A 25,151-nucleotide genomic window follows, 5' to 3' on the forward strand; every position below is an offset into this window, starting at 1 on the left:
GGAAGTCAGTCAGCCAATCAATAAACATTTATTAAGCTTAAAAAGATAAAGAAAAAAGATCTAGTCCTAAAATGTACCCAATAAATGATCATCTAGCTTGAGCTTGAAAATTCCCCCAAGGTAGCCCATTCTGCCTCAGAATGCTCTCTCTAATATTTAGAAAACGTTTCCAGAAGTGAGCCTAAATCTGTCTTTTGGTTACTTCTGCTGATCCTCCCTCCTAGTTCTTTGTACTCTCTGGGACCAAACAGTATGAGTTTTTACACCTGTCCCTTTTTCTTCTTCATTCTAACTTCCTCCCTCCTGGTCAAACTGGCAAAGTGGCATGAGGCAGCTGAAAATTTGGACCTGGAATTTATAGAGAAGCCAGGGCATCTAGATGGCACAGGGGAGAGAGTGCTGGGTCTGGAGTCAGGAACACCTCAATTCAAACAGGGCCTCAGACCTTTACTAGCTGTGTGGCCCTGGCAAGTCATTTAACCCCGTTGGCTTCAGTTTCCTCATCTATAAAATGAGCTAAAGAAGGAAATGGCAAACAGCTCCAGTATCTCTGCCAAGAAACCCCAAAATGGGATCACAAAGAGTCAGGCAGGTCTGAAAAATGACTCAACAATAATGCTGAAACTGTAAGATTGGGAATTTTCAGCAAAGAGATGACAGCTAAAACTAGTGGGCAGAGTAGATGAGATTACCAAGAGAATTGTTGAGGAGAGAAAACATTAGAGGACAGAACCTTTGTGAACTCCTCCATTTAGAGGCATGGAGGAGAAGAAGGATATAGAAACAGTCACTAAAGAGGAGAACCAGAACAAGACTATGTTATGGAAGCCAAAAGATGAGAGATTATGGAAGTGGGGAGAGTGGTTAATAGTGTCAAGTGCTATAATCAACCAATCAACAAACATTTATTATTAAGAGTCTGATATTATCTATTAATAAATCTGGAGACCCCAACTAGGCAATAGGAAACAGACCCTAGTGAAGCAACAAAAAACAAACCCCAGCTGGGCCAACAGAAAGACCAAAAAATGGTTGCCAAAATCCCACCCCTCTTAGGAACATCCAATGAAATTAATCTAAGTAGCTCACCTTCCCCAGAGACAACCAATAGAGGCAACCCAAGTTGTATTAGCCCTGAAGTCCCCTAATGATATAATATCTCATGATTTCCCCATCCAAATGGGATTCCCCAGCCACCTCTACTGGCATCAAATTCTCCCTTGCCACTTCTTTCCTCTAATAAAGCTTTGCTATATTACCTCGATCTGGTCTCATTGTCTCTTAGACCAACCCCTTCCCCCCACTCAGACTGACATCTATTATATTAGAATTTGGAATTATATTATATATATATAACTATGTATAATTAGAAATAATGAGGGCAGCTAGGTGATGCCATGGAACAATGGCCTTGGAGTCAAAGATTCATCTTCATGAGTTCAAATTAAGCTTCAAACATTTACTAGCTATGTGACCTTGGGCAAATCACTTAGCCCTGTTAACCTCAGTTTATTCATCTGTAAAATGACCTGGACAAGGAAATGGCAAATCATTTCAGTATCTTTGCTAAGAAAACTTAAAATGAGAGGAGGGGGTGTCAAGAAGAGATGGACATGACAAACATCAGGGTAACAACAAAAAGGAATAATGAAGATTAATACAGAGAAGCATGGCACGAATGACATGAACTGATGCAGAGTGAAATAAATAAAGAGAAGAAAAAATATACAGAATGACTACAACAATGAAAATGAGGAAAAAATGACCACAAATGTTGCAAAATTACAAAGAACAAATAGTGGTTCCCAATCAAAGCTAGGAGAAGACACGTATATTTGTAGAGGAAGTCCACCATGGATGTAGTGTACATTGTACATATTTTCAGACTTTGGGGATATAATGATCAGTTTTATTAATTTTTTTCTCTCTTCCTTTTCTTTTAAAAAATATTATTTATTATGTGGTACAGTTCTTTGGTAGGTAGTGGGAAGAAGCTGGGGGAAATGTTGGTGCTGTAAAAAATATTAATTTTTTTTCTTTTTAAAGAATTTACAACTAGGTTGGTGCTAGATACTGGAGATAAAAGAACCAAAACCCTCAAGAGGATTTTATTTTATTGGAGGAAACAACATAAACCCATATAGCTAAATATAAAATGCATATAGAGTAAATAACTCCTTCATTTTAGGGATGAGGAAATTGAATCCAGAAAGATCCAATGACTAGCCTAAGAAGGAATGGGAGAGGCCAGATCCCTAAAGTCAGGTCCTCTTCCTTCAAAACCAGCATTGTTCTCACTGTAGGATGCTGCTTCTGTGTTTTGTACTAGTTGGTGCAATGGCTAGCACACCAGACCTGGAGTCGAGAAGACCTGAATTAAAATCTGACCCCAGATTTTTACTAGATGTGTGACCCTGGAAAAATCACTCTGTCTACCCTGATTTTCTAATCTCATCAAATGGGATAATGATAGCATACTTGTCTCCCCAGAGTTGCTGTGAAAATAAAATGAGATAATGTTTGTAAAACATTATAAAAATGTTTATAGCAGCAACATAATCATTTCTCATTGATCTAGGTTGTTCTCTCATTGCCACCAAGTTATTGAGAATAAATGTATCCTCACCCTGAGTATAAAAATAATTACATTCCAGATGCAATTCTTCTAAATAAAAGCAAACAACCTTAAAGATAGAAAGCACAATAAGGTCTTAGATCACGTTCTGCACTTGGCATTCCTATTGGCTTATACACACTGAATATGTTTCAAGAGATATTTCCATGTTGTGAGGCTTGTACCAGAGGAATCATCATATTCTTTTTTACACTAAGAACTAACACATTAAAAAAATAACATCTGAGCTAACCTTTGAAGAAAGGCCAAAAATGGAGAAGTGAACTTAGCCCCTTACCGCACACAGGGGCTATGGAAGTATTGGAAATCCTCAGGGTCTAGGAGAGGAGAATAGCCTGGTAACTCACAGACTTTCCTCTTGTTCAGTGCCCAACCTAGGAGAATAATTTAAGTCTGAAGGTCTATCTAGGTCTCTGGGAGGTAGGACACCAGGAAATTGAGTTTTCTCCTTTTTTTGAGTGGGAGCATAAGAACCAGAGTAACAATATGAATACACGAATCAAAAAGCATTCCTTGAGTAATTACAATGTGCCAAGTACTGTGCCTTTATTTGTTTATTTTAAATCCTCACCTTCCATCTAAGAATCTATATTGTGTATTGGTTCCAAGGCAGAAGAGCAGTAAGGGCTAGGCATTGGGAGTCAAGTCCAAGGCCAAATTTGAACCCAGGATGTCCCATCTTTAAGCTGCCCCCTAAGTTTATTCCTTTCAACTCTAAGTCTTGAAGAAGATAGGTAGACAGACAGATGGACAGATAGATAGATATATAGATACATACATACATACATACATACATACATGGAAGGATAGATACATAGATAGAGCTATATCTCTATATCCATACTTAGAGACATACATATCTATAGATATAGAAATAGATATTTCCCAGGAGGAAAGTAGATGCCCTTAGAGAAGGATAAGAAGATGTCTTGATTATTTATGGGATCAAGTGTGAATCATTTCAGGGTTTTATTATTGTTTGTCAAGTTAAATCAGTCCTTCCTATCTTCTATGTTAATTCCTTTCTTCAAGACTCAGCTCAAGGAGGCAGCTAGATGCCTCAGTGGGTTGAGAGCCAGACTTAGAGACAAGAGGTCATAGGTTCAAAAATGGCCTCATCTGATATTGGTTCCAAGGCAGAAGGTAAGAGTTTAAAAAAAAGAAAAACGATTCACCTCAAGTACCAGATCTACACAGACTTTTCCAAAGTGCATAGCTAGTAGATCTGGCAAATAGCAGAGCCATGATTTAAATGCAGATCCTCTGAATCTACCTCCAACACTATTTCGTCACCATTCTGAAGTTTTTTCTACCTAAACTCCCCAGGATTCCTAGTCCATTACTCTGAATTCAACAAATATATTTGTTTTCTTCCTTCAGACCAGTTAATATTGTTCCATCATGCTTCCCTCCGTCATTTTACAAAGGTTCATCCTTAACAACCCTGAAAGAACTAACAAATTTGAAAGACATAAGAACTCTAATTAATTTAATGCCCCACCATCTTTCCAGAGGACCTGGGATGAAGCACAGTCTGGGACATCTCCTGCCAGAGAGGTAATGGAATGGACCTAGAGAGCAGAATGAGACATTATTGTTTGGACCTGCCCAGTGCAGGAATTTGTGCTTTTTGACAATGCATATTTGTTCTAAGGGTCTTCCTCCAGTGATGGAGAACAATGAGAGAGAGAGAGAGAGAGAGAGAGAGAGAGAGAGAGAGAGAGAGAGAGAGAGAGAGACAGACAGAGACAGAGATAGAGACAGAGAGACAGAGATAGAGACAGAGAGACAGACACAGAGAGAGAGAAAGAGAGAGACAGAAAGAGACAGAGAGAGAGACAGAGAGAGAGTCAGAGAGAGAATTGATTTATTACTGGGGGGTGTTAAATAAAAAAAAAACCTACAACAAAGGCATGTCTGATTGTAAAGGGAACCAGCTGGGAGAAAGAAAGAAAGAAGAAGAAAGAAAGAAAGAAAGGAAAGAAAGAAAGAAAGAAAGAAAGAAAGAAAGAAAGAAGAAAGAAAGAAAGAAAGAAAGAAAGAAAGAAAGAAGAAAGAAAGGAAGGAAGGAAGGAAGGAAGGAAGGAAGGAAGGAAGGAAGGAAGGAAGGAAGGAAGGAAGGAAGGAAGGAAGGAAGGAAGGAAGGAAGGAAGGAAGGAAGGAAGGAAGGAAGGAAGGAAGGAAGGAAGGAAGAAAGAAAGAAAGAAAGAAAGAAAGAAAGAAAGAAAGAAAGAAAGAAAGAAAGAAAGAAAGAAAGAAAGAAAGAAAGAAAGAAAGAAAGAAAGAAAGAAAGAAAGAAAGAAAGAAAGAAAGAAAGAAGAAAGAAAGAAAGAAAGAAAGAAAGAAAGAAAGAAAGAAAGAAAGAAAGAAAGAAAGAGGGAGGGAGGGAGGAAGGAAGGAAGGAAGGAAGAAACAAAGAAACAAACAAAGAAACAAAAAGAAAACCAACTTGAACCCTGTAACATTCAGCATGATCCTCATTAAGTGCAGGTGGCAACATTATAACTACTAGTAACAGGAACTACATATCACTAGTAACAGTAACCCTTGCAATAGTCTCCCTTAGGGAGACCAAGATGGTGGCAAAGTTTCCACTTCCTACTCTTTCCTTAGGGTCCTAAATATCCCAGAGTAGCCTGTCCCCTCTGACAGTGGTTTCCTGGGCTCTGACCCATTATAGGCAGGCCCAGGGCAGTTAGCCACCAGGGTCCCTCCGGGGAAATAGAGCCCCTCTCCGTTCTCACAGGGTATCTGTCCTCAGAGGGGGCCTCACCCCCCACCCACCCCAAGCTCCCTGACAAACCCAGCAGGGCCAGAGGCATGATGGCCAGTGACCTTGGGGCTGTTCAGAGCTGGGGGTGGGGAGAGAGTCAGGGAAAGAAGTTTGAAGGGAGAAGGGCCAGCTTCCCAGTGCCTGCCCACCCGAGGTCGATGACGTTCCCTAAAGGAATGTAGTAAACAAGGAGAGGCAGAGAGAGCCCAGCAGGGCCAGGCCAGTGCCGAGTGGGGGGCAGACAGGGAGCCATTTTCTCCTTGAGCTTCACCATATTGCTGAACAGTCTAGAGGAGACTTAGGTACTCTGACTAAAGCCAAGTTGCCAATTGGAATTGGGCAGGAAATTGTCTTGATTTCCCCAGGTTCAGAGGGACTCACTCTGGGAAGTAAAAAATGAGCAAAGGTATCTTTTTGTTTGTGGGAAGCTCTGTTTGCTCCCAGGCCCCTCTGGGATCTTCTGGGGTGATGCGAAGGCTTAGGACAGGGGCCTGACTCAGAGTTTGGGCAGAGAGCCCTCCCACACTCATCCAGCAGAGTCAGGCCAAAGGCTACCCCAACAGTGACCGTGGGTACAGATCCAGAGGGCAAGTTTGTGTGCCTGCCTCAGCCACATTGGTAGTGTCCCCTCCGAGGTGCTAACCATCAAGGGTCCTTGATTTCCTCAGTATGGATCACTCCCTCTGACAGACTGGGACTTCTCTATGTCTAAGTGACTCCATGAATTGCTTTAGCTGACACACATCATCACCTGAGGGCCAGCCTCTAAGATGAGCCTTTACCAATCAAGGTAGGCCAACAGCTATGCAACTATATGGTCCAGCACTACCCATAGTCAGTCAGTGAAAAAACACTCCTACAGGGGCAGCTAGGTAGCACAGTGGAGAGAACACCAGTTCTAGTCTCAGAAACTTCCTAGCTGTGTGACCCTGGGTAAGTCACTTAACCCTGATTGCCTGACCCTTACCACTCTTCTGTCTTAGAACCAACATACAGTATTGATTCTAAGATGGAAGATAAGGGTTTTTTTTAAAAAAGGCTCTAGCTGCTCTTTGAACAGATATCAAGGGGGGCAGCTAGGTGGTGGCTCAGTGGATAGAGAGTTAGACCTAGAGACAGGAGGTTCAAATCTGGCCTCAGACACTCTTTAGCTGTGTGACCCTGAGCAAGTCACTTTACCCCCATTGCCTAGCCCTTACTGCTCTTCTACCTTAGAACAATTATACAGTATTGATTCTAAGGTGGAAGGTAAGGGTTTAAAAAAGAAAAATGCTGTCGCTACTCTTTCCAAATCCCTAAGAATGACTGGAGCTCTTTACAGTGCCTCTTGAAGGAAGTGGTGAAGTCCCTGGTTCTTCTGCAGGGGTACGTATGCACAGCTTGCTGCTTCTGCCCTATCAGAATAATGAGTTGGAGTTCTTTTTTAGTAGATCACTATGGTGTGATGGATCAGAGTCAGGTCAGAATGAGAATCGAGAATATAAGTCCCAAAGGTTAAACAAAGGCAGAATCCAAAGGAATCATCATAGAAAGGATGGGAGACATTGGTGATGTGGCACCACTAGATGACACAAAGGAGGCGATGTCAGGAATCTGAGAGCAGAGGCAAGGCTGTAACAGAGAAGTCAGAGTTTGGAGAGGAGGAGAACCTCTATGGGAGGGTTAGCAAGGCAGAGCCAAAGAGCACCCCAGCCCACCCCTCTTACCAGCCATAAGGATGATGGCTTGACTTGTACCTGGTGATGTCTCCTTTTATAACTGACCTGGGGAACGATTTCTCTTCTGTATTCAAACCCAGGCTGCTTCTCTGCTGGCCTGACGTGCTCAGATTGGATGTCTAGAATATGTTATCATTTTGGCAAATGATCCTTTTGGCTCAAGTAGAAAGTTTGGAACTAATGTATTTGTCTTTGCCAGTACAAAGATAGCATCTGGGGTGATTTGGTGCCAGCATCGAATGACTATCAAAGAGCAAACGGGATCTATCCCCAACACACACGCACACTATCCCAGGCTCCCATGGCTGCCTCCCTGCCAGGAGAAATAGACAGAGCAGCTTATCTCATAAGGCATCTGACATATGTCTGATTAATCTTGGAGGGCAGTGTCTCCTTGACTGACAACTTCTTCCTTTTCTGGGTCTCAGGTTCCTATAGAGTGGAATTAAAACTGAGAGGTAGGGACAACTAGATGGCTCAGTGTATAAAGCAACAAGGTCTTGGGTTAAATTCTGGCCTCAGTCACTTCCTAGCTGTGTGACTCTGGGCAAGTCAGTTAACCCCCATTGTCTAGCCCTTACCTGTCTTCTGCCTTGGAACCAATACCTAGTATTGATTCTAAGGTGTAAGGTAAGGGTTTAAAAAAAAATAATGGCTTTAGGGCCCTAGGCCAAGGGTCCTATTGAAATAGATGAGTTTAGCACATTACTTGGCACATAGTAGGTGCTTAATAAATGCTTATCAATTGTTTGATTGATTTCCAAGATTTCTTCCAGAAAAAGAGCACAGCTTTTATTCATAAATCCAAGGCTATTGCCCAGGGCCACTATAGTCACCTCCAGCCAATATTCCCCAGGTCTCAGGTTAACGTTGTCTATATAACCCTTTTACCCCTTGCTAGTCTCAAACTCTCTGCAGGCAGCCAGTTACTTTTAACTCCTATCATACCCCTGGTCATCAGGCCAAAGGCCTTCAAACCAATCACTCCACTTCGTGGCAATGCTAAGGACCTGCGTGGGTTTGAGGTTCCTTTCAACCTCTGGATTACGCAACAAAAGGACTTGGAAAAGACTGCAAAGAGCCTGGTGGAGCCAGTGAAGCTGGTAACCTCTGCCCTAGTTCCTTTGTTTTACATACTTGACTCCCTTATTCGTTCCTGCCAACAACAAAATCCCTGGTCTTCCAAGATAATAGTCTATAATTCTATTTGGGCAGCTTCCAAGCTAGGCTTAATTGGCTGATCATAGAAATCCTCAGAAGCAAAGGCTGAGCAGAAAGGTACTCTTTGAGGAGAGAAGTATTTTGCAATGCGCTAGACATCAGCATTCATTTCCGCACACCTTGGAGAGAATGTTCCTCTGCTCCATTCTTTAGGGATGGGGGTGGGAAGACAAGGACATTACCAAGACTGGTAATACCATTTCCAACTCTTCTTCCATTTCCTAGGATGCAATTAAAGTGTCCAGAGGAAGCCACAAGCTCGAAACTATCAAATCCCAGCTGAGCACACAGCTGATGCTTAATGAATTGTTAACTTCATGTTTCTCTGGTTCACGAGAGAATGACAGAGAAACAGTTTTCACTCTTACTTAGGCACACAATTTGTGTCTTGTATACTGTGGAGAAGGAAAACTTGGCATGGATTAGGCCCCTCTCAGACTAAATTTGAGCGTTTGTCCAGTGGTTGAAGGAGTTACATATGATTTGGGGCCATGGGATGAAAGCAAGAGTGACCTGAAGCTCTCTCAGCCCAGGCTGGCAAAGAGTGATAGAGGGAGACAGGTCTAAGCAGAAATGTGGGGTAGTCCAGAGCAGGGAGAGGCTCTGAATCGGGACAAGAAGACATCCCAAATCTAGTACTGAAGTTTCTAAATACAATTAGGGTGCATGCAAACTTTCAGCTTTGTGGCTCACTAGTCAGCTCTAAGTTACAGACTGGGGTGAGGAGTAGTTGCAGGCTTAGGCTGTGCACTGATCAAAGAACAAGTTCAGAAGTAAGGAGCGGCTGTATGGCTCAGACCTTAGGTGCAGAACAGGTTCTTGGTTCTAGCTTCCAACACAGTATGAAGTCAGCAATGGAATGATTAGGGGACTACTGGGGATTCTATTCCTCCAAATCAGTAGAGCTTTCCAGTTGAATGTGTCCAGCAGCAGTCTACTAGAACTCCAAACAGGGCAAGGCAAAGGGAAGTGTTGCTCTGATCCAAAACAGGGTCAAGAACTTGCATTGCTAAGCCCAGGAGGGCATAAAACAGATTTTGTCCTGAGTTGGACTACTTTGACAATACTGAAAGCTTGCAGGTCCCCAACCTGATCCTAGAAAAGCACAACATTCCAAGAAAGCAGAGTTAGGACTAATGGAAACATTCTCTCCAAAAGGGTGCAGAACCTGGCCCTAACATAAAGTCTTAGGTCAGAAAATAGGTTAGAAAAATGAGCAAAATAAATAAATAAATATCTCACCACTAAAAGTTATTATAGTGAAAAGCAAACTCAAAACCCAAATAAAAAAGAAGATAATGTCTCCAAAGCATCTATAAGCAAAACCTCAATGAAAAGCACAGCTTAAAAACAAATTTAACTAGAACTCCTGGGAAAGGTGAAGCAAAAGTTTTAAAATATTTTTATATAAATAAATATTTTTAAAATATATTTGTATATGACATGAAGGCACTAGAAGAAAAATCTGGAAAGAAATGAGAGCTATGGAGAAAAAAATTGGAAAGAATAATAGTAAGCAACAAATTTCTTGAAATCTAGAGTGGACTCTATAGGAGTCAATGATTTAATAATACAAAAAGAAATAGTAAAATAAAGCTTAAAAATTGACAAAATAGAATAAAATCTAAGGTATCACATAGCAAAAACAACTGATCTAGAAAACAGATCAACAAAAGATCACTTAAGAATCACTGAGGGGGCAGCTGGGTAGCTCAGTGGATTGAGAACCAGCCCTAGAGATGGGAGGTCCTAGGTTCAAATATGGCCTCAGACACTTCCCAGCTGTGTGACCCTGGGCAAGTCACTTGACCCCCATTGCCTAGCCCTTACCACTCTTCTGCCTTGGAGCCAATACACAGTATTGATTCCAAGACAGAAGGTAAGGGTTTAAAAAAAAAAAAGAATCCCTGAAATAGGGGTTAGTTGGGTAACTTAGTGGATTGAGAGTCAGGCCTAGAGACAGAAGGTCCTAGGTTCAAATTTGACCTCAGACACTTCCTGGCTGTGTGACCCTAGGCCAGTCACTTGAACCCCATTGCCTAGCCCTTACCACCTTCTGCTTTGGGACCAATACATAGTATTGATTCTAAGAACAGAAGGTAAGGGTTAAAAAAAATCACTGAACTACCTAAACCATGACAAAACAAAAACAAAAACAAAAAGAGCCTAGATATCATATTTCAAGAAAACTACCTAGATTTCTTAGAACCAAAGGGCAAAGTGGAAGCAGCAGGAATCCACTGGATACCTCATAGAAGAAGAAAAAAACACCAAATTTAAAATTCCTAGGAACAATATAGCCAGAATCTAGACATTCCAAGTCAAAGAAAAAAATACCCCAAGCAGTCAAAAGGAAAGAATTCAAGTGCTAAGGAGCTGTAACCAGGATCATATATCAGCTACCACGAGAACTTGGAATAAGATGTTTTAGAAGGCAAAGTATTTAGGCTTATAACTAAAAATAACTAGCACAGAAAAACTGTGTATAATGTTACAGAGGGAAAAAATGGATTTTCAGTGAAATAGAAGACTTCCAAGCATTCCTGATGAAAAGACTAAGGTGACTTTTTTTTTAATTTTCAAAGTCAAACTTTTAAAGATAAGTTATATGTTCAAATACAAATACAATGAAATTCTGATCAGTCGCTCCTTGAAGAACAAATACTGAGGAAATTGTGCTTTTAGGGTGCTAGGTGTTTCGTATGTCTGCCTTGCGCTAGCAACTTTCCTGTGATCTTGTTTGTCAGGTCCACAGTTGCAAAGCCAAGAGTTTTTCCTTGCTTCAGAACATGAGCAGCAATCAATATTTCTTCTCCTAGCTTAGCCGAGGACAAGTATGTTATGTTCATGTCCACACTGACTCCAGGTGCTCCCCTTTCTGTGTTGAGAAAAGCTACCGTAGATATAACATCTACCAGAGTTGCTGTTAAACCACCATGTAGAGTGCCCAGCAGATTAGTATGCTCTTCTTCAACTTTCATTTCACAAACCACCTTTCCGGGACTTGCAGAAAGAAGAGTAACCTTTTGTAAAACGCCATCGAAGCCACGTGACTTCAACAGTACCTGTAAAATCTTCAGTGCCTTATCACCCATCGCTAGCCGCTTCTCAGCGTTTTTTCACTCAGCCCTGCTCAAACGGAAAAGGGAACCTTGGCTGAGCTGGAGGAGCGCGCGGTGCAAGAACGCCAGCGGTTATGCAGCAAGTTCTCCAGCGATTACTGCAGCGTGATTCAGTGCTAGCTGGCAGAGAATGACTGGCAGATGGAAGTAAGCCGGCTCTCCCCTCTCACGACAGAAAGATTGAGGGGCAAACACAGGAGTTAAGAAGTGTAGAAAGAAAAATGTGAGTAAAAGACTAAACAAGATATATACTGTTTCGATTCTAATATGGGGAGATGAAAGCTAGAGGAGTGAAGCAACGAAGATTTGCTTGGCATATGACTTTATCATCAGGGTCATAGAAAGAGTCTAATTAGAGAGAGCCTGGGAGTGCTTCTGTTATGTCTTGATATAATAAGAATAGAAAGAGGAATACACTGCAATGGGGGAGGGGAGGAAGGAAGGATGAGGGATATTATTTCATATCAGCAGTGAATTATAAAGTAGCAATTTATATAACTGAGGCAGCTAGTGGTCTGGAGTCAGGAAGACCTGAATTCAAATCCAACTTTAGATACTTACTAGCCATGTGACCTTAGGTAAGTCAATTAACTTCTGTTTGCCTCACCCTCCTCAACTGTAAAGTGGGAATAATAGCATTATCATGAAAAGAGATATAATGTTTGCAAAAAGCACTTAGCACAGTTTCCATAGTAGGTTCTGTAGAAATAGAATAAACAAATAAATGTAGTAAGTACTATGTAAATGTTTATTCCACTTCCTATCTTCCTGGAAGCAGGTGACAGTTCTCATCTGAACTGGTCAAAAGAATGAAGATGCACATATGTAATTGGATGCAGAAATGAATTTCACTTAACTGGGTTACAGGAGGGAAAGAGGAGATGGAAAGGAGAGGAAAACAGGAAATGTAGATTTAGGGATAGATTAGTCTAAGAAAAACAAGCCAAGGAAATACAAAAATATTTATAATTGCTCTTTTTGTGGTGGTAAAGAATAAGAAACTATGGGAGTATCCATCAATTGAAGAATAGCTAAGCAAGTTATATTAATGTGATGGAATATTATTGTGCTCTAAGTAATGATGGGAGATGATTTCAGATGTTTTCACATATCTGAGAATTGTATCAACTGATGCAGAATGAAAAACTTAGGAAAATCTGATCAGCACAATGACCAATCACAATTACAGAGTACTAATGATGAAACATGATACCTACCTCTTGCTAGAGAGGCAAAGGATTCAGAGTGCATATCAAAATGACTTTTTCTTTCAATCTGGCCAATGTAGGAATTTATTTTGTTTGACTGTATATTTGTAAGTGTTTGGTTTTTTTTTCTCAGTTGGAGGTAGGCAAAGGGAAAGGCAGAGAAGGTAGATTTTGAGAGAAGTGTAGAAATTTCTAAATGAAACACATATAAAAAAAAGAATGCAAAGTCATTTAGGGCAAAGAATGTCTTTGCTTTTTATAATTGTAACTCCAGTGCTTAACAATGGACAAAAGCAGGTACTATATTATCAAATACTACCTTTCTTGCACTCTAGAGTTTAGAAAAACTGGTGGTCTTGATCTTACACACATCCCTCTATCCTCTATTTCCATGTCTTTCCATCAACAATCTCCCATGCCTAGAATTGCACTCCCTTCTTAACTCTGGCTTGTTTTCTTTAAGACCTTTGAAAGAAAGGCCTACTCTCAGCAATAATTATGCTTGTAAATGTTCTATCACTGGTATTTTTTTAAAGCCTTTACCTCCATCTTAGAATCAGTACTAAGTATTGATTCCAAGACAGAAGAGGGGCAAGGGCTAGGCAATTGGGGTTAAATGCCTTGCCTGAGGTTGCACAGCTAGGAAGTGTCTGAGGCCACATTTGAGCTCAGGACCCCCCATCATTAGGCTTGGCTCTCTATCCACTGAGCCTAGTTGCGTCTCTGTGATTAGCACTGATTTTATATCCAATCTTTCCCGTTTTTATTGAGGCCATTGTCATCCTTTTGGTCACCCAGATTCCCAACCTCAGGACTATCCTGGACTCCTCAGTCTCCCTCAAACTACATTTCCACTTATTTGCCAAATCTTGTCAAATTAATACCTGTCCCATAGCTGGTTTACATTAAATACTGTGTACATTATTATCTCCAAAGACCTGGATATGAGTCCAAGCCTAAGCCTTAAGAAATTAGTCCCCAGGGCTCTGCGATGGGGGTTAACAAGCTAAAGAGCATGAGAAAAGATTGCCCAACTCTTCCTCCCTTTCCATTAGAAGCCTGGCTCTTCCAGAACTGAACTCAGACCGGACCATATACCTGGAGCTCTTGGGGAAAGAGAGCATGTGTGCAATGCCCCAGATCTCTGGACACAATGTTAGACTTATATAGATACATATTTAGTGTATCCAATGTATCGCCCATGTGTTGTTCAGTCATGTACAAGACCCCATTTGGGATTTTCTTGGCAAAGATCCTGGAGTGGTTTGCCAGGTCTTTCTCCTGCTCATTTTACAGAGAAGGAACTGAGGCAAACAGAGTTAAATGACTTATTCAAGGTCACACAGCTAGAAAGTATCTGAGGCTGAATATGAACTCCAGATGATGAATTTTCCTGCCTCTAGGCCAGCACTCTATCCTCAATGTAAAAATTAAAATTAATATACAGTAATTTCAGATATGATATTTTATAACATTTATTAATGATCACTAGGAGTAACAGTGATTAACTCCTCTCCAGCACCAACTAGCTGCCCCTGTGTTAGGAGTAAGCAGTTAATAAATGCTTACTGATACTCTGTTGGGTGAAGACATACAAACAAGTATTGAGTTCAAGCATAAAAATTAGCTCCTCTAATGGAGTCAGTGTTTCCTCTATCGGATAGATGACTCCAAACTAATGTCATAGTTCCAAAGATTGGATCCTTTAAGAATGACTGCCTTTCAGTATACGATAAACCCAAAGATCCCAGCTTTTGGGACAAAAATCCACTATTCGATAAAAACTGCTGGGAAAATTGGAAGACAGTGTGGGAGAGATTAGGATTAGAACAACACCTCACACCCTACACCAAGATAAATTCAAAATGGGTGAATGACTTAAACATAAAGAAGGAAACCATAAGTAAATTGGGTAAACACAGAATAGTATACATGTCAGACCTTTGGGAGGGGAAAGACTTTAAAACCAAGCAAGACATAGAAAGAGTCACAAAATGTAAAATAAATCATTTCAACTACATCAAATTAAAAAGCTTTTGTACAAACAAAATCAATGTAACTAAAATCAGAAGGGAAACAACAAATTGGGAAAAAATCTTCATAGAAATCTCTGACAAAGGTTTAATTACTCAAATTTATAAAGAGCTAAATCAATTGTACAAAAATCCAAGCCATTCTCCAATTGATAAATGGGCAAGGGACATGGATAGGCAGTTTTCAGATAAAGAAATCAAAACTATTAATAAGCACATGAAGAAGTGTTCTAAATCTCTTATAATCAGAGAGATGCAAATCAAAACAACTCAGAGGTATCACCTCACACCTAGCAGATTGGCTAACAAAACAGCAAAGGAAAGTAATGAATGCTGGAGGGGATATGGCAAAGTAGGGACATTAATTCATTGCTGGTGGAGTTGTGAACTGATCCAACCATTCTGGAGGGCAATTTGGAACTATGCCCAAAGGGCGATAAAAGACTGTCTGCCCAATGATCCAGCCATAGCACTGCTGGGTTTGTACCCCAAAGAGATAATGGGGAAAGAGACTTGTACAAGAATATTCATAGCTGTGCTCTTTGTGGTGGCCAAAAACTGGAAAATGAGGGGATGCCCAGCAATTGGGGAATGGCTGAACAAATTGTGGTATATGTTGATGATGGAATACTATTGTGCCAAAAGGAATAATAAAGTGGAGGAATTCCATGGAGACTGGAACGACCTCCAGGAATTGATGCAGAGTGAAAGGAGCAGAACCAGGAGAACATTGTACACAGAGACTAATACACTGTGGTATAATCGAACGTAATGGACTTCTCCATTAGTATCAGTGTAATGTCCCTGAACAATCTGCAGGGATCTAGGAGAAAAAACACTATCCATAAGCAGAGGACAAACTGTGGGAGTAGAAACACCGAGGAAAAGCAACTGCCTGACTACAGCGGTTGAGGGGACATGACAGAGGAGAGACTCTAAACGAACACTCTAATGCAAATATTAACAACATGGCAATGGGTTCGAATCAAGAACACATGTGATACCCAGTGGAATCACGAGTCGGCTATGGGGGGTGAGGGGGAGGAAAAGAAAATGATCTTTGTCTTTAATGAATAATGCTTGGAAATGATCAAATAAAATATTATATATATATATATATATAAAAGAATGACTGCCTTTGAGGGGGAGGGGGACAGCTGGGTGGCTCAGTGGATGGAAAACCAAGCCTAGAGATGGGAGGTCCTGGGTTCAAATTTGACCTCAGATACTTCCCAGCTATGTGACCTTAGGCAAGTCACTTAACCCCCATTTCCTAGCCCTTACTGCTCTTCTGCCTTAGAACCAATGTACAGTATTGATTTCAAGATGGAAGGTGAAGGGTTTTAATTTCTTTTTAAAATGACTGCCTGCCTGGCCATGGAACTCCACTCCCCCTTGGTTACTGAGTACCCAGCTTGGGAACTCACCCCTAGAGCTCTGGTTTCCAGTTTCCAGTTAGGCCTTTTTTCTCCATTTGGATTTTCCTTTCACTCGTTTGGCCATAAGGCTTAGCTGGCCAACAGCATGCTGATGGTCCAATTAATCATCCTGTTTGGCTGACTCCTCCTTTCTGGGCAAACTCCTTGACTACCTCTCTAGGGAAAGAAAGGCTCCAAAGGTCAAGGGAAGGAGCCAATTCTCAGGCTTAGGATTGACTCTGTTAAAGGCTCTAGAAGGTATGTTTACCAACAGCAGCTCCTAGGACCAGGGCCCCCTCTAGAGCCTTTAGGTTTCTTCTTGTACCACTCTTAGACTATAGATTCCAGAGCCTGGGAAATAATGCTGAAAGAATTGCCAGGCATAACCACTGAGCCAACATGGAGAACATTGACTGACTCCAGTGATTCAGACTGGGTGGTTTTCCCAGAGAGGGCAATTAGGCATTTGTCTAATTGGATCAATGGGTCAGCTGAAGAAAAGGGGAAATTAGCAGCAAGGCTACCTGCCCCACCCCTCCATGACCCACCACTCTCAACCACTGAGATTTAATCTAAAGTTTAGGGGACAGCTAAGTGGAAGGAGAGACAGGAGGTCCTGAGTTCAAATGTGACCTCAGACACTTCCTAGCTATGTGACCCTGGGCAAGTCACTTAATCCCCATTGCCTAGTCCCTCCCTCTCTTCTGCCTTGGAATATATACTTAGTAAAGATTTTTAAAAGTTAGGGTGTTTTTTTTAAGAGTTAAGAGGAATTATCCAATGTAATAGACTTTACTACCAGTAGCAATGCAATAATCCAGGACACTCTGAAGGACTTATGAGAAAGAACACTATCCACCTTGATAGAAAGAACTGTGGGAGCAGAAACACAGAAGAAAAACATATGACTTCTCACTTGTATTTATGGGTATATGATTTGGGGTTAGGTTTTAAAAGATCGATCTATAGCAAAAATGAATAATAGGTATCAAGTGATAACACTTGTACATCCCAGTAGAATTGCTTGTCAGCTCTGGGAGGGAGGTGGGAAGAGAGGAGGAAGAGAGCATGAATCATGTAACCATGGAAAAATATTCTAATTTAATTCATTAAATAAATTTAAAACCACTTTCTTTATTTTTAAAATATTTTTCCATGGTTACAAGATTCATGTTCTCTTCCTCCCCTTCTCCTTCCTTCCTCCTAGAGCTGACAAGCAATTTCACTAGCTTTTAGGTGTCATTGATCCAGACCAATTTCCATATTATTGATATTTGCACCAGGATGATCACTTAAAGTCTACATCCCCAGTCATATCCCCATCGACCCATGTGATCAAGCAGTTGCTTTTCTTCAGTGTTTTCACTCCCACGGTTTTTTCTCTGAATGTAGATAGTGTTCTTTCTCATAGATCCCTCCAAGTTTTTCAAGATCACTGCATTGCCACTAATGGAGAAGTCCATTACATTAGATTGTGCCACAGTGTATCAGTCTCTGTGTACAATGTTTTCTGGTTCTGCTCCTCTCGCTCTGCATCAATTCCTGGAGGTTGTTCCAGTTCACATGGAATTCCTCCAGTTCATTATTCCTTTGAGCACAATAGTATTCCATCACCAACATATACCACAATTTGTTCAGCCATTCCCCAACTGAAGGGCATCCCTTCATTTTCCAATTTTTTGCCACCACAAAGAGCGCAGCTATAAATATTTTTGTACATGTCTTTTTCCTTATAATCTCTTTGGGGTACAAAACCTAGTATGGCTGGATCAAAGGGCAGACAGTCTTTTAGCACCCTTTGGGCATAATTCCAAATTCCCTTCCAGAAAGGTTGGATCAATTCACAACTCCACCAGCAATGCATGAGTGTCCCAATTTTGCCACATCCCCTCCAACATAAAATAAATAAATGAAATTTTGAAGAAATAAAAATAGCTAAGAGGTGGTACTTGTAAATGGCAGGGCTATTTATTCTAAGCTATCAGTCCTGGGACAAGATTCCTATGAGATACCTTAGGAGAGAGATCTGGGCCCTGAATTAAATGCCCAAAATGCTTTAATAGGATAGGATCCAGACAGACAACAGAATGTGTCCAAAGGACAGCTCCTAGGCTGACAGGTTAGTTATTGTAATAATAGCTAACATTTATATAGAACTTTAAGGTGTGACAAGTACTATATGTATGTCATCTCCTTTGATCCTTACAAGAGACCTGTGAGGTGGGAAATACTATTATCCCCATTTTGCAGATGAGGAAACTGAGGCTGAAAAGGACCTAAGAGGCTAAAGAGAGGTTGACAGTGCTTTTCCCAGCATCACACAGCTAGAAAATGTGAGGCAGAGTTGAACTCAGGTCTTCCTGATTCCAAGGGCAGCACTCTACACATTGTGGCCTTTAACTTGCCCCTTATTATGAAATGATGGTGACAGGAGGTCAAAATTAATTTCATAATCATACTAAGATGTTATTTACCTATTAAGATTTTATTATTTAGTTGTTTCTGTTGTATCAGACCCCATTTTTTAGTTTCTTGGCAAAGATGCTGGAGTGGCTTACCATTTGCTTCTTCAAGCATTTTACAGATGAGGAAACTGAGGCAAATAGGATTAAGTGACTTGTCCAGGATCACACAGCCAGTATTTGAGTCTAGATTCGAACTCATGAAGATTCCAAATCCAGTGCTCTTATCCACTGTGCCACCTAACTGAGCTATTAAGATACTCCTCCCTTTTCCAATTACATATATTGGTGAGTCTGGGTTTTCCTCATATATTTCAACAACAATTACATCTTAAAAGACCAAATGCAGAAGCAGATATAGGAGAATCCCTTTCTAGTCTATTAAGAAAAATAATAAAGAGATTTGCTAAAAATGTTAAAGAAAGCAACCGTTCCCACTGAATTTTTTTGGTTTAGAAAATTTTGGGTTTTTTTTTTCATAAAAATGGGTTATTTGTGTTAATATGTATTAGAATTATTGTTTATACAGGAATTAATAAATATTTTAACTGACCATTTTAATTTCTAGATTAGTATATATGAATAGATATAACCAAATAAATGTACACTCTTTGGTTTCTCAGTAATTTTTTTTTAAACCCTTACTTTCTAAGAAATGCAGAAAGGACTAAGCAATGGGGGTTAAGTGACCTGCCCAGGGTCACACAGTTAGGAAGTGTCTGAGGTCAATTTAGAATCCAGGTCCCCCAGACTCCAGGCCTGGCCCTCTATCCACTGTGTTTCCTAGGTGTCCCTTCAATAATTTTTTAACAATAATTAATAATAATTTTTAACAGTATAAGGGGTTCCTCAATAATTTTTTTAAACCCTTACCTTCCATCTTGGAATCAATACTGTATATTGGTTCTAAAGCAGAAGAGTGGTAAGGGCTAGACAATGTGACTTGCCCAGGAAGTGTCTGAGACCAAATTTGAACCTAGGACCTCCCATCTCTAGGCCTGGCTCTCAATCCACTGAGCTACCAAGCTGCCCCCCTCAATAATTTTTTAAGAGAGTAAAGGGAACAAAAGACCAGAAAGTTTGAAAACTACTGGCCTATGTGTCATTCAGATGACACTTAGCTGCCTCCCATCATCAAAAGGGAAGGAAATGTGTCTTACCAGTCTTTGAGAGAGGGAGGCAGTGGAGGGGAGTGGTGTGATCACCAGCCCTGGAGTCAGGAGACTTGAGTTCAAGTTCTACCAGTTTTATGAATTTGGGCAAATCACTTTATTTCTCCATTCCTCATTTTCTTCATCTGTCAAATGGGGGTAATAACAATTATACTGTCTATCTCAAAAGTCTACTGGGAGGAAAGTACTTTGCAAACCTCAGAAAGCTAACTAACCACTAGTTTTTGTTTATTTGTTTAAACTTTTGTCTTCCTTCTTGAAATCAAGTATTGGTTCCAAGACAGAAGAGCAGTAAGGGCTAGGCAATGGGGGTTAAGTGACTTGCCCAGGGTCACACAGCTAGGAAATGTCTGAGATCAGATTTGAACCCAGGACATCCTATCTCCAGATCTGGCTCTCAATCCACTGAGCCACCCAGCTGCCCCTAAATACTAGTTGTTATCTAATACAATATCTTGCGCACAGTAGGTCCTTACTAAGTGGGGGTTTTTTTCTGATCAAAATATGGCAGCTTGTACTTTTGAAAGGAGAGCTAGGATTGATTCTGTCCCAATCTTGTTTTCTAATCAGAACTGTGGACCGCTTGCATCTGGAATCCTGGGAGGGACTAGGGGAAGCCTCGTTTTACCAGTGCCTGGACCTCTAGGCTATTGCTGCCAATATCTTTGCCACAGTCACTTGTAAGAGAATGATGGTAATGGAGTCGACAAAACCATAGGTTCAGAACTGGGAGGGCCTCAGGGGCCACCGACTTGGCCCCTCATTTTACAAGTAAAGAAGTTGAAGGCTAGGGAATTTAGGCAGTGAGATCCCACAATGGAGTGAGCAGTTGGCTTAGAGTCAGGAAGACCTAAGTGACACTTATTAGCTATGAGACTCTAGACAAGTCTCTATGCCACTCAGCCTCAATTTCTTCATCTGTAAAATGGAGCTGATAGTAACACATATCACAGAGTTGTTTTAAGGACAAAATTAGATGATGTATTTCAAGTGCCACATAAATTCTCTCATTATTAAGTGATTTACCCAAGGCACAAACTATTAGAGATGTTTCCAAGTCTTCTCACTCCCCAGTTCATACTCTGTCACTGTGTACACACTCTTCTTCCAGGGGTGTATGTGGGTGTTGGTGCATGGATGCAAAAAGAATATCAGATCATGTTTTGGGGCAGCTAGGTAGCCCTGTGGAATGAGTCAAGAGATCCTGGGTTCAAATATGGCCTCAGATAACTTCCTAGATTTATGACCCTAGGCAAGTCACTTAACCCCACTTGCCTAACTTACCACAGTCAGGTTGTAAGAGATGAAACTGGGGTTTAAATCCAGGTCTCTGGCTCCCAAGATTTGGGTCTGGAATGGTCGGTTCTGAGCCTGTGGGTAATGGGGAACCCTGAGTATCCTGGACAAGCCTCTGAGGGGACGTAAAGGGATCTGGAGATCCTATTTGGGGAAGCCCTTCAGGGGGATGCCTACACAGCCTCCTTTGCTTGGACTAGTCCCACTTCAAACAATATCATGCAAAATGTCACCAATCTGCAAATGCCTCATCCTTCAACGTCCTCTTCAGGAAGTCCACTGGGGGCTTAGAACCCTAAACATCTGCCCTACTAGCTGGATTGGCATGCCCCAACCAGTGGGCTTACATCAGGGTGCAAGAGTTAATGACATCAGGATCCAAAGCAGCATGTAGAGGGAGGGTTGGTAAAAGGCCTTTCTATTCCGAGATGTTTATAAACAGCTTTCCTAGTAACCACGGCTGTCCTTGCTGCAGCAGACCCTGGAGACGTTCAAAGTTAAACTCCAACCCAGACTTTCCTTCTACCAAATTATGCTGTAGAAGGAGTTTGAAAAGGAGGATATGCTAGATCTGAAACTTTGTCTCTTTTTGCTGTAAATTGTTACCAACTGAACAAATCAGCCAACTTGTGGGTCCAGGACCTTAGAGAAAGTAGGCAAAGACAAAAAGAAATCAAGTGGCAACACAATAAACAAATATGTGGCACCTTCTTCCTTAAATCATCTTCTTTAAAATCTTTCTAAGGAGCAGCTAAATGATACAGTAAATAGGGCACCAGGCCTGGAGTCCAGAGAACCTGGGTTCAAATCTGGCCTCAGACACTTCCTAGGAATGTGACCCCTGGGTAAGTCACTTAACTCTATTTGTCTAGACTATGGTCTTCTGTCTTAGAGTTGTTACTAGAATAGAAGGTAAGCATTTAAAAAATATTTTTTTCTAAGAAGCAGGGAAATAATAGGCATAATTTCATAGTCAAAAATACTGAATGATGGGTAATAATAATGTACAAGAAGAAATGAAATCTACATTCAGAGGAAAAACTGTGGGAGTAGAAACACAGAAGAAAAACAATTGCTTGATTACATGGGTCGAAGGGATATGGCTGGGGATATAGACCCTAAAGGAACATCCTAATGCAAATACCAACAACATGGAAATGGGTTCTGATCAAAGACACATGTAAAACCCAGTGGAATTGCACATGGGCTACAGGAAGGGTGGGGGTAGGGGAGGGAGGGATAGAATACGATTCTTGTAACCAAGGAATAATGCTCTAAATTGACTAAATAAAATTAAAAAAAAAAAGAAGAAATGAAAATATGTTTTCCCTACCAGCCAGCCACCTTGTCCTATTGGTGAGTTCCTCCTGGAGCCTCCATTTTGTGGACGGGTCCAAACTGGCCATTCCTGTCTTAGTTCTGATCCTCAACTGCTATTTCATCCTGAAACTTCTCCTGGAGCCTCCTCACTCTGGAACATCCAATCACCCAATGTGCCTTATTACCCTGGAATATCCTTCCACTAGGCTGGCTCCCTTTTCCCCATGGGTCAGTCCTCATAGAGCCTCCATTTTGTGAAGGTTGGTCTGCCTTAATCTTTCTTCCAGTTCTGATCCTTCTTCTTGTGTGTATTTCTAACTTAAATGTTTGGCAAAAATGCCTTGCACATGGTTGGCACTTAATAGATGCTTTCCTTCCTTCCTCCCTTCTTTCTTTTTCTCTCTCTCCTTTCTTCTCTCCCTCCCTTTTCTTTCTTTCTTTCTTTCTTTCTTTTTCTTTCCTTCTTTCTTTCTTTCCTTCTTTCTTTCTTTCTTTCTTTCTTTCTTTCTTTCTTTCTTTCTTTCTTTCTTTCTTTCTTTCTTTCTTTCTTTCTTTCTTTCTTTCTTTCCTTCTTTCCTTCTTTCTTTCTTTCTTTCTTTCTTTCTTTCTTTCTTTCTTTCTTTCTTTCTTTCTTTCTTTTTCTTTCCTTCTTTCTTTCTTTCTTTTTCTTTCCTTCTTTCTTTCTTTCTTTCCTTCTTTCTTTCTTTCTTTCTTTCTTTCTTTCCTTCCTTCCTTCCTTCTTTCTTTCTTTCTTTCTTTCTTTCTTTCTTTCTTTCTTTCTTTCTTTCTTTCTTTCTTTCTTTCTTTCTTTCTTTCTTTCTTTCTTTCTTTCTTTCTTTCTTTCTTCCTCTCTTTCTTTTTTCTTTCTTTCTGACTTCCTCTCTTTCTTTCTTTCCTTCTCTTTTTCTCTCTTTTTTCCTTTGATAAACAGGGTTAAGTGACTTACTCAAGGTCACACAACCAGCCAATGCCTAGGTCACATTTAAACCTAGGTTCTCCTGACTCTAAATCAAATGGTTGTCCAGGACCACTGAGAGAAAGCAATCAACAGAAGAGACTTAAAATCTTTTTTTTTTCATTTATTTTTTTGTTTGGTCAATTTTGAACATTATTCCCTGGTTACAAAAATCATCCTCTATTCCTCCCTCCCCTCCCATAGCCAACTCGCAATTCCACTGGGTATTACATGTGTCCTTGATCAGAATCCATTTCCATGTTGTTGGTATTTGCACTAGGATGTTCTTTTAGAGTCTACATCCCCAATCATATCCCCATTGACCTATGTAATCAAGCAGTTGTTTTTCTTCTGTGTTTCTGCTCCCACAGCTTTTCCTCTGAATGTGAATAGTGTTTATTCTCATAAATCCCTCCAAGTTGTTCAGGATCACTGCATTATCACTAATGGAGAAGTCCATTACATTCAATTGTACCACAGTGTATCAGTTTCTGTGTACAATGTTTTCCTGGTTCTGCTCCTCTCACTCTGCATCACTTCCTGGAGGTTGTTCCAGTCTCCATGGAACTCCTCCACTTTATTATTCCTTTTAGCACAATAGTATTCCATCACCAAGATATACCACAATTTGTTCAACCATTCCCCAATTGAAGGGCATTCCCTCATTTTCCAATTTTTTGCCACCACAAAGAGTGCAGCTATGACTATTCTTGTACATGTATTTTTCCTTATTATCTCTTTGGGGTACAAACCCAGCAGTGCTATGGCTGAGTCAAAGGGCAGATGAGACTTAAAATCTTAATCTGGGAGACTCCACTGGCTTTTTGTGGCATGCAAGTGAAGCTTGGGCTCAGAACGAAAGCTATGTATAGAAGATAACACAATCCTTCACATCCATGGTCTGTGCTTTTGGTCTTATTGTTTCATATTTGCCAGCAGCAAAAACCTGATTTTTTGTGGCTTCCCTAGTCTCCCTACATTAAGATTCAGTTAGTATTAGAATAGAATATCCAAGATATAAGGATTATAGGTAGTTAGATGGATAGATATGGAGAGAGAGAGAGGTTTTCTAGTTTCAGACCTATTCTAGTCTTTTGTTTATCATTTAGACCTTAAATGCATGGGGGACATCCAGAGAAAATGACCAAGCCAAGAGATGGGATGTTTTGTTTGTGAAATAGCCAGAAGGCCAGAGATTTGTTAGTGGGTCTCAGAGTGTGAGATGGAACAAGACTGGAAAGGTAGGACAGAGCTGGATTGTAAAGAGCTTTGAATGAATGCCAAAGAGAGTACTTTGTATTTGTTCCTAGAGGCAATAGGGAGCCATTGGAGTTTGCTGAGTAGGGTTGGTATTGACATGGTCAGACCTATGCTTTAGGAAAATCACTTTGGTGTCTGAATGGAGAATGGACCAGAGTGGGTAAGAGACTTAAAGTTGGCCAACCCACCCATAGGCTACTTCAGTAAGCAAGGTGTGAGATGATGGAGGCTTGTCCAATGGACATGTCAGAGGAGAGAAGTGGCCTTAATTGAGAGATGCTCCCAAGTTGGAATTGACAGGCCATGACAACAACTTGGATATGGAGAGGTGAGAGATAGTGAAGAGATGAGGACGAGATGAGCCTAAGCGACCAAGAAGATTCCCACTATAGTAATAAGGAAGAGGGGAGCAAGGGAGCTTTTAGAGGGAAGGAAAGTGAATCCTGTTTTGGACATTTCAAGTTTAAGGTAGACACCTTAAAAAAATAAATTGGCTATCCAATGTGAGATGTCTGCAAGGCAGTGAAGATGAGAGATTGAAGATCACCCAATTAGCAG

General features: G+C 40.7%; 2 protein-coding genes across 2 annotated transcripts in view; both read right to left on the reverse strand.

Annotated features, from left to right (window-relative positions):
* The window catches only part of LMOD1 (leiomodin 1), a 68,547-nt gene that overhangs the window by 27,495 nt on the left and 15,901 nt on the right, over nucleotides 1-25,151 (reverse strand). The window lies entirely within an intron of this gene.
* Nucleotides 10,895-17,238, reverse strand: LOC130457119 (acyl-coenzyme A thioesterase 13-like). The gene has a single exon (XM_056815730.1). It carries the CDS (start codon nucleotides 11,440-11,442, stop codon nucleotides 11,029-11,031), a length of 414 nt encoding a protein of 137 aa, XP_056671708.1. The 5' UTR covers nucleotides 11,443-17,238; the 3' UTR covers nucleotides 10,895-11,028.

The sequence above is a fragment of the Monodelphis domestica genome, chromosome 2, assembly GCF_027887165.1.
Source record: "Monodelphis domestica isolate mMonDom1 chromosome 2, mMonDom1.pri, whole genome shotgun sequence".
NCBI classification, from domain to species: Eukaryota; Metazoa; Chordata; class Mammalia; order Didelphimorphia; family Didelphidae; genus Monodelphis; species Monodelphis domestica.